The following is an 18,986-nucleotide window of genomic DNA, read 5'->3' on the forward strand; positions in this document are numbered from 1 at the left end:
GAAGAAAACCAAGATGGCTGCTTTTCTTTGAGGGCTGTACCCTGCACGGAGGAAAGATAATATCAATGAAAGGTGAAAAATTATTATAGCCTTTGGATTTCAAAGATGAGGATGTAATATTGAGTGCAGTAGACGGGGTGGCGTGGAAAGAAATATGCCCAGAACAGATACATGTATGAATAGGAAATGTAGAAGCAGCCACTCTCTGTTGTTGAAAGGGCCACCCTCTATTGTAAACCTTAAGGATCGTCCGGACAGTGCATGAAAATCAGTCACTAACACAATAAAGACTAGGAGCCTTTGGTGTTGGTAATTCAATAATTCATGTTTTTGTTACAATTCATCATCATCAATGCTAGCCAATGTCACTCCTGAGGAGGAACCTCTCCTTGACTGACCCCAGTTTTCAATTAACAACAACCAAAGTTAGAGATTGCACCCACATACAAAATGATCTTACCCACATACAAAATGATCTGTCTGTGGATGAGTATATTTTTTAATTCATTAAAATACCCCAACCTAAAATTTGATTTGGCACATATATTTACTAGAATTCAGCCATGATAAGGCCACACCAATTTAATTTCTTGGTTAACAGAATTTTTAAAAAGTTGCTAGATTGGAAAATCAACATGAAAACAGAATCTCAGAGGAAAGTTTGTACTTTGGTGCACACAGTTTCAGGGAGTGAACAGGGTCAGGTGCAAGTTTTCACCCCAGCTTTCTGTTTTAATGATGTCCTCGTGCTAAAATTTTACCCAAAAAATCTGTTAACCAAGAAATTAAACTGGTGTGGCCTAATGTGATATTGCAGTCTCATGGAATACTGTCATTAAAACCATGTAAAATCCATCATTAAACAAACATTTCCCATACTGCATTTATCTGTTACTCTTCCCATCTTGTATGTTCAACATTGTCACCAATACATTTTGGTGCCATAAGTTTACCTCTTACCCCAAATAACATTACACTATATGGCCTTTCAGTAGTTATACAGTCTTGACAAAATACATACAAATTTTGTACACATACTAAGAATTTAAGTACAAAATGTAGAAATATCTGTTTTCAAAAGTGTCATATAATCATCAATATTTTCCATTACTTGATTGTTTACACAGTAAATACAAACTGTGCTAACTAGAAAATGAATAAAAAAGGACCAGCTTCTTGTAACATCTTAACATTGGAATGGTACTCGTAGTTAAAAAACGTAGAGGTTTCCCGTATCCTTTTGATGCCATAGGGGCAGTGGGTTGTTATCCACTGTGTCTAGGGCATAGTATTGAAAGGCGGAGCCAATCCTTCTCTTTCCACTGCCTTTTAGCGCTTGCTAACAAATTTTTTTGAGCCAGCGGTCACTACGGAGGCTGGTACTCAGGCTGTAGTCTGTATAACGCAAACTCCAGCTGTCCCCTCCCCGCGGCTATGCGGTTACAGGGTGGCAAGCCGTTACAGGAGCTTGATTGAGTTCAGGCTACTCAGGCTGCTGCATTTTATATGTACCTCCCAAACCAAAGTCAGGTGCCCATTTTTACACCAGGGTGATGTGAGGGAAGTCATGTAGATGACACAACGTCTAGCCAGGAATGCCAGGAATTGAACCCTGTCCGCTAGCCTAGCCACTCGTCATGCCTATCTGTATACTAAATACCACACACTGGTAGTTAACAGACAGGTTATTCCTCACAGCTGGATAAAAACTAAGGAGATTGTTTGGGGACATTTCAAGCAAAGCACTGTTTGAACAGTTCTTGCAGCTGAGATTTATATAATATTAACATTGTTTGACCATTTTTGCTGGTGTTATTCTCTAACACTGAGAAAAGGGCAAAGGATGTCACAAATGAAATGTCCAGAAGTAATCTCCATACATTATACGCAACTTACATGTATGTCTAACCTTCAACATATTGGAATGGTAGTTTTTGGAATATAAGACAGACCACATATGATTTCCCCTCAGAATCTGGTTCAGGTTAACGTATACAACACTTACAGCCATAACTTTTGATGCCATTTCCATCCACTATATACTATAGGACACTTCCCAACAAATAAATGCTTTTTAAATTAGTTTGTTGGTATACTAATGAAGCTAACCAGCTAAAGAAGAAGCATTTTGGAGACCAGAAACACTAGTCAGGATGTTTCAATTAACTTTGATATGTTTGACCGTATAGAGTAGAGATTTAAACTTCTGTTTCCCTACAATAGGAAAGGAAGTCAAAGAGGTAAAAAAACTGTACTGTTTCAGTTCAAAGTAGGACACTGAGAAGATTGATTGCAACATTGCTATGTTTCAGTGTACAGAGTAGAGATTTGTGATTCCCTGCAAGGACAAAAAAAGCTAATGGATAAAAAAAACTGTACAGTAAGACTTTGACTGAGCAAAATGATTGGAGGATGTCACTATATCTTGAGGTAGAATTTCTTGTAGTGCAGCCAAACTGCGATGAGAACCCATAACGTAGTCCCGACCAGGTCTGTGGCCAGCTGATGTGCGTGTGTTGACAAGGCCGCCCACTGGAAGGGTAGTTTGTCTGCACACAGCTCGTGGCCTATATACACCAGGATGGAGTTCATACCTACAACACAGGGGACACAACTTATCAATTACTGGAGTTTCACACTGTGACAGTTTGTGGCCTATATACACCAGGATGGAGTTCATACCTACAGCACAGGGGAAACAACTTATCAATTACTGGAGTTTCACACTGTGACAGTTCGTGGCCTATATACACCAGGATGGAGTTCATACCTACAGCACAGGGGACACAACTTATCAATTACTTGAGTTTCACACTGTAACAGTTCGTGGCCTATATACACCAGGATGGAGTTCATACCTACAGCACAGGGGAAACAACTTATCAATTGCTTGAGTTTCACACTGTAACAGTTCGTGGCCTATATACACCAGGATGGAGTTCATACCTACAGCACAGGGGAAACAATTTAACAACAACTGGGGTTTCCACACATTATATGACAAGACATATATCATATCAGAATTATTTTCTTTAAAGCTCAGAATTTGAGTTAACAATTCAACAAACAGTTATGGTGAAAACGTTTTGAGCAAAGGTTATTATGTTACTTAGCATGCCAAAGTTAGATCACTGTCTACTTTTGCAGTTGCAGTAACTATAAGTACAGCCTGACAGTTAGTTGCCTTACCAACTTGGTAGAATGGAGCCCCCGTCCACCACTGTTTGACATCGATGATGATGTAACAAACCGACAGCAGCACGAAGGCAAAACAGGACAAAACCAGCACAAACGACAGCGACCTGCACGCGGCACAAAAGAATCAACTTTGGTAAAATGTAGAGAACGCAAACCTTGATCAAAACAGCATGGTTTCTCCAATAGTGTTGACATGGCTTGCTATATTATTTATGGATTATAATTAAGTTTGATTAATATAGAGGAGGAGGCCCTCGTATACATATATGCTTTTCCCTCCTCCTGAACCTGTTTTTCTCTATTGTTTATCGTATTATGTATTTTCTTGTTGTGCAAAGAAATGAACAAACAAATGTTTGTGTAGCCTGGATGCCAGACCCCCAATCTCTAACCTATGAGGTGTTAGAGATTGGGGGTCTTGCATCCAGGCTAATGTTTGTCATCTGTAGTTTGAAAGAAGCTGCCAGGGGTCCAAACTGTTAACCTTTCCTTATAAGGACAAAGCCTGTCCACAGATACACGCAATGTAAAAATAAATAGCTATCTTATTCATACGTAAAAACAAACCCCTTCTTCATGGAGGTAGTGTACAGTGCACATATCCTATATATGGTATTACCACTAAAAATATCTGTTATATTCAACACACTTTACAGGATTATAAATCATTCAGCACGCTACAATGTTAAGTGTACTTACCACAGGTTCTTGTTGAGTGGAATCCATCCTTCATTCTGCCTGCCATCACACAGTAAAGCACCAATGGCCCCCTGTAAACAGTCATGTTCTAACATCAATATAACACAACTACCTACACCTACACCATCACACAGTAAATCACCAAATTATTATAGCTCCCTGTAAACAGTCAAAACCAAAACCAAAAGCCACAGGTTTGCCCTTTTGATACTGCCTTGCCACTGATAGATCAGCTTGCAGATTAAGTGGACTAGAAGTGACTGCCTGTGCCAGGTGGTTGCCTGGCCAGGTTTGACTGTATTCTATAAAAGGCCATGGAAGTCTATAGAGAAGTACTGACCGTGGCTACAGCCCATCCTATAAACCTGCCCACCCTGGCGCCATTCTGTGTGTAGGTCAAAAGGATCTTCCCAGCCTGCAACACAAGAATCAACCAATCATCACACTAGGTACTGTAAAAGCATTTACTTTTGTGGTGGCTTTATTTTACTCCCTCATGTTCATGCCCCGAAATTGTGCCCTTAAGAAAGGCGCTTAACAAGACCTTCCCTGACGGTGGAGTGTTGCCCACCGAGTCATTTGGGCTAAGGCCACACCAATTTAAAATCTTGGTTAATGGATTTTTATTTTCCAAAAAAAAAAAATTTTAGCCTTCTGTTTTCATGATTTTTTTTTTCTAAAATTTTTATTTTTTTTTGAAAATAAAAATCCATAGACCAAGATATTAAATTGGTGTGGCCTAATCTGTCTAAATGTGTGCCAAAAACACACTACGGATTTGGTGCATCAATGTGCCAATATCTGCACATCCACCAAGAGCCGTTATATTTTCTTTATTTTTATTATACCGAAGGAGGTGTTCAATGTTTGCTGTTGAAACAATTCTGTAGACTGAAATGCAAATCAAACATTTGTGGTGTTATGATTTCACGGCAAGATGTCAACGCAAAAATAAAACCACCGCAAACATTTAAAGATTTTCAGTAAGTCTTATATCATTGATACAGCCTACTACTACTTTTTGGTAAACATACAGTACAGTTTAATTACTAGCCAATAAACAGACTGAGCATGCTTCCCTGTATATGATATTTTCATTTATCTCTAACAATATTCATCTGCCTTTGTCTATTTGATATTCATAGTGATATTTGACAGTTACTCATTGACAGTTTTCTAATTTGATTCCCAGTTAAAGCAAATGTATAGAGAAATAAAATCCTGAGCCAATTTGATGACAAACTACTAGTATTATAATGTGATATGATATTAAAGTATATTTAATATATAAGATTTGCTTCCAAACTCTACTTTTGGTTGGTTGTACGTCTAAGTACCTGAAGTCCCAGGAAGCAGAGTAGAGCAGACGTCAGTGTGCCAAGAAGTCCTTCCGGGTCAAAGGGCACCTCCGTCTTGTAAACAGTCTACACAATGTAAAATGACATACATGTATGAGACATGCTGCCAAGACTAGGTACATTATTATTGTTCACTACAAAAATACAGTACATAGCTATCTACTGAACTTAGCATTTAATTATTTAAGATGTTAATTATTTAAGATGTTACCGGTACATCGAGTTGACTAGGACTGTTTTTCTTACAAAAACATATTTGTACGTTTTTTAATTACCCCATAAGCAAACCAGTAGACAAAGAAATACAGGTAAAAGCATAACCCCCATGGCAAAGGTAGTAAGTGTGGGTAGTGCCTTACAATCGGTGTTGGATGTTGGTAGATGTGGTCATCAGTGAAGATGTATCTGTCTATGTAACCTGTTGCCCCGCCCGTGCAGTTGTAGTGCGCCATGTCAGACAGACCACCAGGGCCCAGGTATCCACTGAAGAGGGCAAACATCAGTTTCTGTTTTTAACCGAAACACCTTACATTCTAAAGCTGGTATCTAACTGGACTTTTTGCCAACTTTCCCTTGCGATGCATGGATAAAATACATCTAGAAACAAAATGGCCTTGCATGGAATTTCACATTCTCAGTTTGGGCTCCAAATCAGATACAAGATAACATAGAAATCACAGTTGCCATGCGCTGAATTAAAAACCATATGATTACAATGAAACAAGAAGAAGAAGAAACAACGCTCACATTGGACAGTTCTCGACCTTTAGCCAGAACGTCAGCACCAGATGGAGCGTCACCATGACGACCATGACCAGCCACTGTCCCCAGGAGTTCACGATGTCACGGATGGGCGCGATCCGCGAGGTCTGTAAGAGGTACAGGGACAGATAGCCTTGGGGTTTCCAAGACTTTCATGCACAAACATACAAGAGAGAAAGGGTGTTAGTGGGGGGTAACATGGCAGCTGTGGACCAATACCACCACCAACTGTAGGGTAGGAGGGTCCTCTGGTACAGGATTAGGAGGGGTAGAGGGGTACTGAGCACATTCAAGCCGACTTCCACTTTCACAGCAACTAAAGCCACAAATATAATTTTTTGTTTTATCATGATTATTCTTATTTCACTACAAGCAATTAGGCAGTTTCTTTATGATCAAAAGTGAAATCAAATTAAGGGAAACGGAAACTGCCAGGATGGGAGAATGGGAGAAAAGGAGATAAGAGGGAAGAAGGGCGGTACAGAAGAAATAGAGAAGAGTAGTAGTAGAGTAGGAAGTGGAAAGAGGGGAGGGCACACAATACTGATAATGATGTACTGAAGTCAGAGGCACTGGTAATAAGGGAACAGGAGACAGCACACAAGAAGGGAAGGGAAACAATCAAGTGAAAGACACTAGGAGAGTGGAAAGGAAGGGATGAGGTGTAAGAAAGTTTGAGAGATGGGCAGTTCTCTTTGATCTACCGTACTATATTCAAAAGACAAAAATGTGTACATACATAGTTCCTGTCCTCTGCTGTAGCTCCGACCACTTCCATCAGGGCGACTATGAAATACGTCAGGGCAAGTCTCTGTAGCACCCCTGGGATCCTGAGGGTGGTCCAGGAGTTATCTGGGACAGGTGATAGAGGGTGAAGAATGTCAGATAACCTTTCAAAACAAAACATTGTTATGAAAAATGGAGGTACAGTTTTTACTCTGTTTGCATTTGTGTCTACATGCATGTCCGTTAAATATCTTAAGAACCTCTTGCAATGACATTTGATACGTGGGCAAGTGCCAATTTTGGGCCTCCTGGTGACCAACCTTGGTACTGCAGCAGGACTTCTGTTTTTTGTATCTTTGGTCATGGACATGCTGTGGTCTTGTTTGTCATTGACAAACAATTCATACTGCCAGTGCTAAAATTAACAAACTTGGTGCCAAAGGATACTTTAACAGGGTAAAAAAAAAATTCTTTCTGTGCACCTACTCCCAAAATTGAATTTCAAGCCCTGAAAATGGTGGTAATCTGAATTTCTGAATCTGAAGGATAGAGTCTGAACTCACGTCCTTTCTTGGTGTTGATAATGAAGAGTCCCAACAGGAACAGGATGACTGTCCTCTGGACGACCTTCCACAGCAGACTGGGTCTGGACACGCCCTTCTTCAGTAGCCTCCGGAACGACAGCGCGATAGACGTGCCCATTATAAACACAAACCTAAAAAAAAAAATCCTTGTCAACAAACTCTTGCCAACTTTGATGTAAAATGATGCTCAGTCTAGGAATCTGGAAAATCTAAACCAAATATTTCAAGTACAGAATACATATAAGAATTACAGGACAACAAACACAGTAAGCTTTAAGTGTATCATACTCAGTCTGTCACTTCAAAATATTAGAAATTTTGTATCTTTTGTTCCCTTTATCTCATTATTAAAATAAGGAGACTTACTTTAACACAATGTATGAATTTTTCTTATGTTGCAAACTACCTTAGCTGTTACAAAAAAATAATCTTAAGAACTATGTGCCTACCAGGGAAAGACTAAGTCTGCTACTGTGAGGCCTGAAACAAAGAAAGAAAAGAATTATTAATAGTATTCAATTATTCCAATACAAAGCCCTTTCTGGCATCTGGTTCAAAACTTTGGCTGCAAATATCAGGTCAGCTGACAAGTATGTGACTCCAAAGACATCATATATCAGAATACAAACATTTGAAAAAGAAGATGAAAGAACTGCTGGCAATATGTTTGACAAACAGATATGAACATTACATTGTAAACTTTAAGGTAGATGTGAAACAAAGGCTGTCACCAGGACCTGTATTTCCGTCCAAGGAAGGAAAATTGCTTGTTGGGAAGGACAAAAATTTCACCCCGTCCGTCAAAGAAATCTGAGCTTCAGGACATGAAATTTATCAAAATGTAAGCTTAAATTAAATTTGAAATGACAGATTTAACAATGAAACTTAACGTGTGTTCCCGAATGAAAACTGGGACGGAAATAAATCTAAAGCTGGAGACAGCCCTGTATGAAACGCTATACTTGTTGTGGAAGAACTAAATTGTCCTACAATGTCACTAAGACCTTTAACGATCTTACCATTCCATCTGGCATGTTTGAAGAACCAGTACCCCCCTCCTCCATAGTTCACAAACACCATCACAGCTAACGATAACCTGAAACGTACCAACCAGTCACAAACTTCCTCCTTATACATGGACATTTGCACATCTATAACTCAAGCTAACAATTGCAATACAGTCTCTTATTTTGAAGTACCTTCATGAAAAACTTACATGCATTCATAAGGACAGCTTTTCAGTTTTGGGGAATAATTATTGTAACACAGTTACATATCATTTCCCCTATGTTAAAAAGATTTCCTTTGGGGAGGGTACAAGCCACAATCAATACATCCATGGCTCAAGACAGTGTCATACATTATGTTTAAAACCAAATTTGAAGTCCGTAGAAGGTTGTGCAGACATACCCTCTGAATGTGTCTAAGGACTTGAGTCTACGCAGTCTTTGTGGAGCAGCCTGTGCAGTGGAGTTGGGCACTGGTCTGCCGTCTTCTGTAGCTGTGGAGGAGGGACTCGGTGCTCCTAAGTCCTGTGAGTATGAGAATGACACACATTTTATTGTGGGCCAGGCTAATAGCTAGCAGGGTATTAGGGCGTTATGCCTAACACTACGAAAGCAAATAGATTTGACCCCCTTCTTCAAGTGTAACAGCTGCAGAATAGGTTATCTTAATGGAAAAACATAACATTTGAAATTCTAAACGTTTTCCCAAATTCAGTGACCAGTGATATTATGTATACTTACCGAATTCACCAATCTGTCGGTTTCTCGAAATGGAAAGTATCCAATGAACCAAGCATACTTAGACCTGGAGTGTGGAGGGACAGGACACATTAGCACCAGCAGGTATAAAAGAACTTATGAAACAACACAAATCAGAAAAATGAACACACAGACAATTGATTATGAAAGTTGAAACTGTTACATACCTGCCAATTGTATAATACAACTGTCTGACAGCCAAGAAGATGAGAACTAGTCCCACATAGATGCAGAAGGCAACCAGGATGGCTGAAAATGTCAAGATACACGTACTATGATATTATGTATGATTGTGCAATGTTGCTACAAAAGATCAGACTGCAGTTTTGAATATCTCTTTGTTGCATCATACTTCGTCTTCTTCGTTATACGTGCTTAACCTCATTAAGTTGAGGACTCCAAGCACAGTACGTAAGACGTACACGAGACTGTAAGGTTTGGACCATCACACACCGGGGCATGCCCTACTCAAAAAAGGTGTGGTCCCTAACCAAAGCTAGGTACTCATTTACACCTGAGTGAAGTGAAGGAATTTGTGTTAAGTGCCTTTCCCAAGGGCACAACGTCGGGGTGCATGTCCAGACATGTCTAGGGGCAACCCTGTGATTGATCTCGGGTCCCCTTGTTTGACAGTGTTCTACCATTACGCCACACGATGCCACTTAGTCAAGTACATACATGTCAAAACGGTGGTCACTAGGACACTATAAAATATTTAGACCTCATTACATTTTCCAAATCTCGTGTTTCTTTCAAATTCAGAGTAATGTTTTGATTTTCATAATCAGTAGGAACATTTCTATATTACTCATAGGTTAGCAGGTGTATAGGTTAGGAGTGACAGGTTGTTCAGTGTAATAATATAATCAGCTGCTGTCGCACCGTGCACCTGCAAAGCTGGTTTGTTACGCAGAGGGCAGTTAGTCCGGCTATATAGATACAGATACTTACGAATGTTGCTGTCAATGGGGTCTTTATCTGCATACACAGGACAGTCAAACTTGTTTTCTGCACTTGGTCCATTGGCATTGATGAACATCTGGTATTCACCATGTTCTCCAAACAACTTGTCTAAGCTGAGTTAGAACATAACAAGTCAGAAAATTCCCCTCCCAAAAATCAAAGGCCCAATATGTAACATTTTGGTGCAAAAGTGGTACCGGTATGTCATTCTACAATGTTCACTGTATAAAGAAATGGTAGAAAAATTGACTCTCTGTATTGACTAAATCTTACATATTGGGCCTTTAAAAGAAAAATTCACAGTTCAACTTCAACCATACTTTTGAATTATTCCACTGAATTGTTACCTATCGAAACACAGGTCACATTGACGATAATTCTTTCAAAATAAGCGCTTAGATAAAATTTGTGTTAAAAAGATACAGGTATCAAGTTCCAACCTTTGATGAATACTGGATACTGTAATTCACTTTATCTTCACGGTAGCAAAATTTTACGAAGTAACGAAAATTGATATTTTCACTCAACTTCAACTTCACGGTGGCAGCAAGTAATTTACAGAACGGATGTGTGGAGGAATCATATATTACAACACGTTTTTCACCGTGATGATAAGTTCATGGTACAGAGGTGACCGTGAAAACAATGAACATACAATTACAGTGAAAGAAACAAGACCTACAGTATTTCAAGACAATTGGATGCAAACTGAAGTAATTCTGCTTTGGAATATAAGGAGACTGACATTACAACAAAAAAACTGATAAACTAAAGATACAACATTGTAAACTACCTGCAGATGGACTCATTTGTCCCATCGTGGTTGTCTTTTACAATGGAAATGTGCGTCATAAACGCTGTTTGTACCAGGAAGGGCTCAGTTGGAATGGTGGGATCAACCTCCATCATAAAGGACATATTGCACTGGAAAACAGAAAAAACAGACAAAGTTAAGCTTTCATATATCTCTGACTTTGGTAGCAGGATTTCAAACTGATGTCTCATGTCCATGAAGTCACATGTCAAAACCAGTTGGTTACTATTCCTGAAGTGAAGAGCATTGTAAAGTACACTATTTCCCGTCCATAGTTCGGCACTCATCTCGGTTTCTGTAGCCCTGAGCTGCACAACTTTGTGCAATCACTACAGCGACGTCGCCTACTGATCTTCTTTCAATAGCCAAGTACCCTTGGCATACTATTCACTCTATTTGGACAATTTCTACTACTTACCTGGAGCGATTCGCGGAGCCTGGTAGAGGCTAGGAGCTTAAGTCCATTGGTAGTGGGTGTGTGCAACTGCCATACTTTTTCCCAAATGCCAAATGCTAAGCAGAGAAAGTTTTTAAAACCTTTTATATTCCTTTTTAAGTCTTTGGCAGGACTCTGCCAGGGACTGAACTCAAGACCTACCAAATGCAAACACTCTGAATGATGATGATGTCCAACATTTTCAGTCGCCCTTGTGGGTGCGGGCGTGGCTGATCAGGCAAACACTCTACTCACTTGGATATTGCACCAGTTAGGACTAGGACTGTAGGACAACTCAAAACTTCAGTGAGCCTAATTTGTTTTGTGTTTTGTGGAAAGAGTTGATAACATTACTATTACTAACCTTGTGGCACTCAGCAGACACAGCCCATATCTGGACAGCGTAATCCAGACTTGTGTTAACCTTGAGGATGGCTGTGTCCATCGTCATTCTGGGTACCTCTTCTGTATGGTGATGATGTCTACTGGATGGTGGAACGATGTTATATTCTACTGCTCTCTGCTGCTGATACTGAAGAATCTCCTCATCTGTTGGGGAGTCTATTGCCTTTACTGGAACACAAGAAGAAGCAATGAATACAGAAAAGTTATGAATACAGGAAAAGTCTTAAGTTGAATAATGGCTCTTTGTGTCACTGTAAGTATAGTCCAACTTTTTATCTACTCTCCAAGCAGAGGGGTGGGTCCGGCAGCCTATCACTAAGTCTGTACAATCAAGTCTTAGAGAAGATACAAGGATATAGATACCGGTATAAAGTACTCTCCAAGCAGAGGAATGGGTATGGCTGGTTTTTGACGTGTTTTGTGGGACACGTGGGTTGGTGACATGAAAAATATATGACAGGCCCAACTAAAACGCCTAAAAACATGTCAAAAACCAGCCGGAGTCTGATAGCCATTCTTCACCTGGAATATCCTAAATTCCCAATCTCCCACAATATCACCATTAATTTGTTGCAGGTAGCCTTCAGATTCAAAGTTGATACTGCAGTTCAATAAATTAGGAGAGTAGCTATGGAATTTGTCTGTTATGGCAACCCTTGTACTGTAGCTTAACTCAATCAGATATCAATAGATTCCATACAGGTGACTTACATGTCATTGAGTAGGTAGAAAATTACATGACCATTCAAAAGCCCCTGTACTTTGTTGCATCAATGAAAAGAGTAGTCATATGACTGTTTACTTAGGCTACACATTAGTAGCATGTTCAATACAATAGCAGTTGATTTTGCACAAAAAACATTACTACCGACTTATTTTTACTTACATATATTTCGTCTTTGGAAATACTTTTGTGATGTTATTTCCCTATTCAATGAGCTCTGTTATATGTATGTTTAATTATCATTGATAATTTTCAGATATCAAGTCCTGACTTGTAATGTATAAGTTGTTGAGATTTCAATATTGACCACAGTTTTGTTTGTAACTACATGTATTGTACTTAATGAATCAGCTACGTATGGATAATTTTGTCTGTCTGTTACATTAATGGATTGTTTTTATGCTGTGTTTGATAAGGCCGAGAAGTGTAATGTTGTTGCATCACATTGTTTTTGTTTTTAAATCTAGCTTTTTGCATGCAAAGATCATACAACTTGGAAAGCTGCAAAACTTGACAAGCATGCATGCGCAAGGATGCTGTGAGTGTGAGACATTATCAAACATTTAAACAAATCATCTACATGTATTATGAGTCAGTAACAAATGTCAAATTAGTATAACTTAACTAACATCAAGTGTTCAGGTTAAACAAAAACACATCTGTCACAAAAAGATATCATTTTCCAAGGAGGTTTAATATAGTCTGTATAACGTTAAACTCCTTGCATATTCCATGCAATTAAACACATAACCAGCTTTGGGTGAAGCAATGTGTTAGGTAGCCGTGGCGACTAACGAAGGGAGTTTTTGCTTGATATTACATATACTTTCCCTTCTTAGTCGTGGGGCACGACACGATTTCACTTCTACTCTAGCAACGCCGGCCTTCAAACTTGCACGCCGGGCCCGATTCTTGTTCTCCCTGAACTCCCAACGCCCTTACCTGCGACGGCGGGCACTTTAGCGACGCCGGAACCCCCATGTTAATCCACAACAGGGCTTGATGCGGCAGAAGTCAATGAAAAACAACATCGGGTCCGCCATTTTTGGTCTGAATTTAGAAGGAGAGGAACGTCATCGCTACGTCATCGCTTGTACAGCCTGATTGGTCAAGCCCAGTCATGTGAGTAAACGCACCAATCAGGCTGTACAAGCGATGACGTAGCGATGACGTTCCTCTCCCTCTAAATTCAGACCAAAAATGGCGGACCCGATGTTGTTTTTCATTGACTTCTGCCGCATCAAGCCCTGTTGTGGATTAACATGGGGGTTCCGGCGCCGCTAAAGTGCCCGCCGTCGCAGGTAAGGGCGTTGGGAGTTCAGGGAGAACAAGAATCGGACCCGGCGTGCAAGTTTGAAGGCCGGCGTCGCTCGAGTAGAAGTCAAATTCTGTACTGCCCCACGACTAAGAAGGGAAAGTATATGTAATATCAAGCAAAAACTCCCTTTGTTAGTCGCCACGGCTATGTGTTAGGAAATTAGTAACAATCACACAATCACCATGCGTTGGTATGCATTGATTGGTATTACCTTTTAATTGGTCCAGCCATCCTACAGTCACTGTAAAGCAGGGAAAGCAGACATAATTCGATGCTCATAATATCATATTCACAATTTGCATGAAATTATCGTTCAGATCATTGCACTATTTTAATTCATTAGAACTTCACACATACATAACGGAAGCTGAGTTTCTGCCCAGAGCAGGAATACAACTGGCAAAAAAGGGACAATAACTTCAAGACCAGTCTATATTTTGTAAGTTAAACAAATAACGTTACATAACGTGTTAAAATATATTGAACTTCGCAACCCAATTAACACCGTGCAGTGGGAAAACAAGTATACTAGTAACTGCCACACCCCCGACAACTCCCACGTCATACTTGAGACATGCAAAAGCTCTCCTTTCCTTAGGACACGAGCTAAGGCATCTTTGAACGTCTTGCACTGCTTCAACACATTTTAGAAGTCTTGGAAAGATAAGCATGAAGGAGTTCTGAAAAGTGCCATGCCCCGGAAGAGTGTCTCCTCAAGTCGCGCAGGCGAATCACATTTTTCTCCACTATCTAGCCTTTCATGCCGAACAAAACGCTTGCGATTGTTGAACAAATATGTGAATGTTGTTGCAGTGTGAGAAATAAGGGGCAAAACTCACCTGTTGAGAAGAAAGTGAAGAAAAACAATAGCTTGCCGACTGTTCTGACCGACACAGCCGCCATCTTGTCAACATCATATGACTTCCCGGATGGGCGAGTCCACTGATATGATAGGGGGGAAGTTACGTGATTTGTTTTTTTCCAAAGCAAAGCAAAGTTTTAATTCATGGACTCAATTATATACTAAAATAGGTGTGTATTTCAAAGCACAACTTTATGCAAAGAATGCTATCTAAGTTTTCAAATTGTGTTGCCAGTGCCCAAATTCTGTCAACTATAGAGGGTTATCAAAACAATGGATGTAAAACTGGTTGTCTGCTGACAACTACCAAGCCAAACAAAGTTAACAAGATTAGACCTTTTCCCAACATTATGGTGTTTGCACATGGTATCACATCTGCCATACAAGGAAAAATCTCAGCTGTATTCAGATTACTAATTGCAAAGAGTGTTCCCAAATTGGATGGTTTTAAAAGTGTGTTGATTTTATATCTGTATAATCAAGGAGGTTGGTATAATTAAGCTCCATTGAGTGGCTTCACAGTTGAGCTCCTGAGTTGGTAACTGGGAGACCCCATTTCAAAGCCGGGGAAAGATAACAACAGGTTTTTCACGGTGATGATAAGTTCATGGTACAGAAGTGACCGTCAAAACAGTGAACATAAAGTTATAGTGAAAGAAACAAGAATTACAGTAACCAAGAACCAACCTTTTGAACTACAAGTTGTACTTAAAGTTGAAATGTCATAAATTGTTTCTGAATGTCACTCTGTAGTTTTTTCCACAACTAGGTTTTCAATGAAACCTTTGACAAAACATTTTTAATCCCATATATTCAATTACCCCACACAATGACACTACAATAGTCGTTGGGAGTGAGCAAAATAGATTTTATTGTTACCAAAAAACAAAACTCTCTTGAACACAGTCTGTGGCGGTTTTAATCTTTGTTGGAATGTTTACCTCTATTGTCTAAAGTACAACAATCAAAATCATGATCTTCCTGTGCATACATACTTACTTTATGAACAAGATTCCCTGTACTACCATAGACAACAATGATTTACACTTCATTGCTCTCTTACGATCGTTATTTATACTCCAGTATTTCTCAATTACGTGTATTTGTACTTGGCTAAACACAATGTGAATGTCTCTCAAAATAAATGTAAATACATTTGACAGGCACCCAGCCACTATTTTCACGCTAATTGCAATGCTATCATTGGTTGAACAGCTAATTGTGATTGACAATCAGGTTCGGTCTATTGATGTGTTTCATCAAAGAGGTTGAATTATAACTTATTGGATTAATGCATTTCTTAAGTACTAGTACATTGTACATGAAAAACAGCTGCCATGGAACATCTTTTACAAGTGGTTCCTATATCGGGAGTTTTCACCTTTGACTTTTTCACATACTAGTACATGTGCCACAGATATCATAAATAGACCCCTTTCCAAATACCGCGGCCATTTTGAATCTAGCGCGAGCGCGCATAATTGGAGCGCGGGAAAAGTAAACAAACGGTAAGCGGTAAAGCTTTGCAATGGCGTCCCCAATAGAAAGCAGTGTTGAGTCATCTTCTGCGGCGAGATGTTCTCCTCTTCGGTGAAATCCATCGATATATTTGCATGGCACAAGTAGATAATATTGTTGTGGACACTTGGACTCGATATCGGCTAGTAAAATTGTGAATTTCGGCTACTTTTCCACAGTTCCTGCCGGGCTGTTAGCGCGCGCTACAGTGATAGAATGCTAATATGTCTACACCGCGTGCTTGTAGTTTCCCTAATAATGTTAGCTAGAGTCGAGAAAAAATCCCACAAAACATATACTCTTCGGGCTGTGACCCTTGTAGCTACGTTGAGGTATATATATAACTGTTGAGCCTGGCTGTCGTGACAATGACAACATCATCTTGAAATTAAGTGAGTTTGGGGGAGGGTCGTGTTTTCTGTGCAGCGCTACATCGACTTCGCTCAGCAATATTCTATATTTCCGCCAAATGAAATCCTACAAAAACGTGAAAATATAGGCTTGAGCTCAATGTCCTCAAATTTGGCAGAATTCCGGCGGCTTTTTTGACGATCTTTTCGGATGCCAAGAATTTAGTCTTGAGGACTCTAAGTATGTGAGTGAAGGTGTGTTTTCCACTGTATGTGGCGTTTCTTTAAATCATTTTGCGCGGCAATATTCAAGATATCTGTTGGCCGGATGGAACCGAAAAATAAGTTAGATAATATTGGCTTGAGGACTGAAGGACCTCAGGCCGATATCTTCCTTTTTTGTGGGGTTTCATCCTGCGGAGGTCTAAAATATTTCCGCGAAAAGTGATGTAATGAAACGCTACAAAGAAAACACGCCCCCTGCTTCACTAACGAACTTCCTCACGCTAATCTTGGCACTAAAATATCGTCAAAGCAAAACCTCCTTGGTCAAAGTCAAAGGAGCCACCGAAGTTCCGTCAAATTTCTACTCGCAGAGCCCTCAAGCCTATATCTTCACGTTTCTGAAATATCATCCGACGGAAATTTTAAGATATTACGGCGCATAGTGAAAACACTCCATCTTTACTCACGTACTTTAGGTTTTGATATTTCAGAAAACGCGTCAAAAGAAGCCGCCAAAACTCTGCTAAATTCCTAACCAAAAGGACCTTGAGCTCAAGCCTACATTTTCACGTTTTTGTGGGATTTTATCCAGTGGAAGTATAAAATATCTGCGGACGAAGCTATGTCAAGAAAGGCTTGACAGAACACACGACCTTCTCGAGCGGGTATCAGGACAACTCGGCCCCTGGGACAACTCGGCCCCTAGCCATTCGGGACAACTCGGCCCCTAGCCATTCGGGACAACTTGGCACCGAACCTCAAAACTGACATAGATCAGCAAACAGAACAGGAAGTTTTTAAAATCCACATGAGGTATTAAGCATGTTTAACTGCCAAACATTTCGTCTAAAAAAGATAGGAAATTGTAAAACTCTGCAGGTTATTTCCCCGGAACGCTTTGATAGTTTGAATATGAATAAGGAAGTTTTATCATCTCGGTTGTCTCATCGCGTTTTGAAAACCTACAAACTGTTAAAATCTTTGACCGACAAAACAGAATGAACTGCTATACATTTAGTTTCATCGGTTATAAGTTATAACCACTTTCATAACAGAACATAAGCGTAGCGAGTTCGTGAAAGAGCGTCGAAAATAACAAACAAAATGGCGTCGCCGCGCCGGCCCGCAACATGTTTTTGACGGTCTTGCAACGTTTGAGACTTACGGAAATACAAAAATGCTTATGTATGGACTGAGTTTAGTTTCTTAAAATTCTTGTTCCACTTATCAGCCTGTCAGATCGGTAGAATTGTCATTCTTCGAGCCTCAAATACACTTATCATGCACTGAGTAATAGGTGCCGAGTTGTCCTGAGCTTGGTGCCGAGTTGTCCTGAATGGCTAGGGGCCGAGTTGTCCCAGGGGCCGAGTTGTCTCGGAATCCTCGAGCGCCCAACGCGCGTAGTTTTCCCAGGCAAAGTTGTCATCATCTAAATTACGGTCACAACTGGTAAAATTCTGCATATTTCTATCTACGTAGCTACAAGGATCCCAGTCCGAAAAGTGTGTGTGTTGTGGGATTTTTTCTCGACTTTAGCTAACATTATCAGGGAAACCACAAGCACGCGGTGTAAACATATTAGAGTTTTTTCACTGTAGCGCGCGCTCAACAGCCCGGCAGGAACTGTGGAAAAGTAGCCGAATTCACAATTTTACTAGCCGATATCGAGTCCAAGTGTCCACAACAATATTATCTACTTGTGCCATGCAAATATATCGATGGATTTCACCGAAGAGGAGAACATCTCGCCGCAGAAGATGACTCAACACTGCTTTCTATTGGGGACGCCATTGCAAAGCTTTACCGCTTACCGTTTGTTTACTTTTTCCGCGCTCGAATTATGCGCGCTCGCGCCAGATTCAAAATGGCCGCGGTATTTGGAAAGGGGTCTATTATAGACATCAGTTAAAACACCTCTTCAACATTGTTGTCTCTTGCACACACTAGTACACAATAGTAACATTATTTTGCAGATTCCGAGATGTACTAGTACATGCAGTAGTAAATACAAGGTAATTGTCCTTTCAACAGAGTTAATATTTGTCTACTTTCAGCTTCTTCTTGGGTAGAATATGTCGATCAGTAACGTTACATGCAGCACAGATTATGGCCAGGTCAGTGATGTGTTTACAATACTACATGGAGCATCTTACAGTCAAAGAGGGTACCAAACTGATGGCACTATCTCAAGCAGAAACAATAACATGATCAGTCTCTTTGCTGCTGCAGTGTAATGCAGCCTACATCTCATTCTAGATTCTGATTCTGCCCCCCCCCC

General features: G+C 40.1%; 1 protein-coding gene across 4 annotated transcripts; it reads right to left on the reverse strand.

Annotated features, from left to right (window-relative positions):
• Positions 1 to 299: 299 nt before the first annotated feature.
• On the reverse strand, positions 300 to 14,722 carry LOC136448299 (heparan-alpha-glucosaminide N-acetyltransferase-like). 4 transcript variants are annotated; one of them, XM_066447685.1, is made up of 19 exons: positions 14,593 to 14,722; positions 13,965 to 13,994; positions 11,671 to 11,879; positions 10,850 to 10,980; positions 10,045 to 10,169; positions 9,261 to 9,342; positions 9,076 to 9,139; positions 8,738 to 8,859; positions 8,347 to 8,423; positions 7,777 to 7,807; positions 7,307 to 7,458; positions 6,757 to 6,869; positions 6,003 to 6,124; positions 5,615 to 5,738; positions 5,235 to 5,321; positions 4,238 to 4,312; positions 3,898 to 3,968; positions 3,190 to 3,302; positions 300 to 2,594 (listed from the first exon to the last, which is right to left on the reverse strand). In XM_066447685.1, the coding sequence occupies exons 1-19, from the start codon at positions 14,654 to 14,656 to the stop codon at positions 2,419 to 2,421; spliced, it is 1,968 nt and encodes a 655-aa protein (XP_066303782.1). In that variant the 5' UTR covers positions 14,657 to 14,722; the 3' UTR covers positions 300 to 2,418. The 4 variants fall into 4 exon arrangements, with proteins under 4 accessions (XP_066303782.1, XP_066303779.1, XP_066303780.1 ...); XM_066447682.1 differs by having other exon boundaries at positions 6,003 to 6,166; XM_066447684.1 differs by lacking the exon at positions 300 to 2,594 and adding an exon at positions 2,795 to 2,946 and having other exon boundaries at positions 6,003 to 6,166.
• Positions 14,723 to 18,986: the final 4,264 nt, after the last annotated feature.

The sequence above is a fragment of the Branchiostoma lanceolatum genome, chromosome 14 (assembly GCF_035083965.1).
Source record: "Branchiostoma lanceolatum isolate klBraLanc5 chromosome 14, klBraLanc5.hap2, whole genome shotgun sequence".
NCBI classification, from domain to species: Eukaryota; Metazoa; Chordata; class Leptocardii; order Amphioxiformes; family Branchiostomatidae; genus Branchiostoma; species Branchiostoma lanceolatum.

What these genes read in the sequence shown, in the direction of transcription:
- LOC136448299 (XM_066447682.1), bottom strand. Translation starts at nt 14,656, where the DNA reads ATGGCGGCTGTGTCGGTCAGAACAGTCGGCAAGCTATTGTTTTTCTTC. An exon ending in ATGGCTGGACCAATTAAAAG is followed by an intron (nt 11,880 to 13,964) that starts GTAATACCAATC and finishes CTTGTGTTCCAG; the next exon opens with TAAAGGCAATAGACTCCCCA. An exon ending in TCTGCTTCCTGGGACTTCAG is followed by an intron (nt 4,313 to 5,234) that starts GTACTTAGACGT and finishes CTTGTGTTGCAG; the next exon opens with GCTGGGAAGATCCTTTTGAC.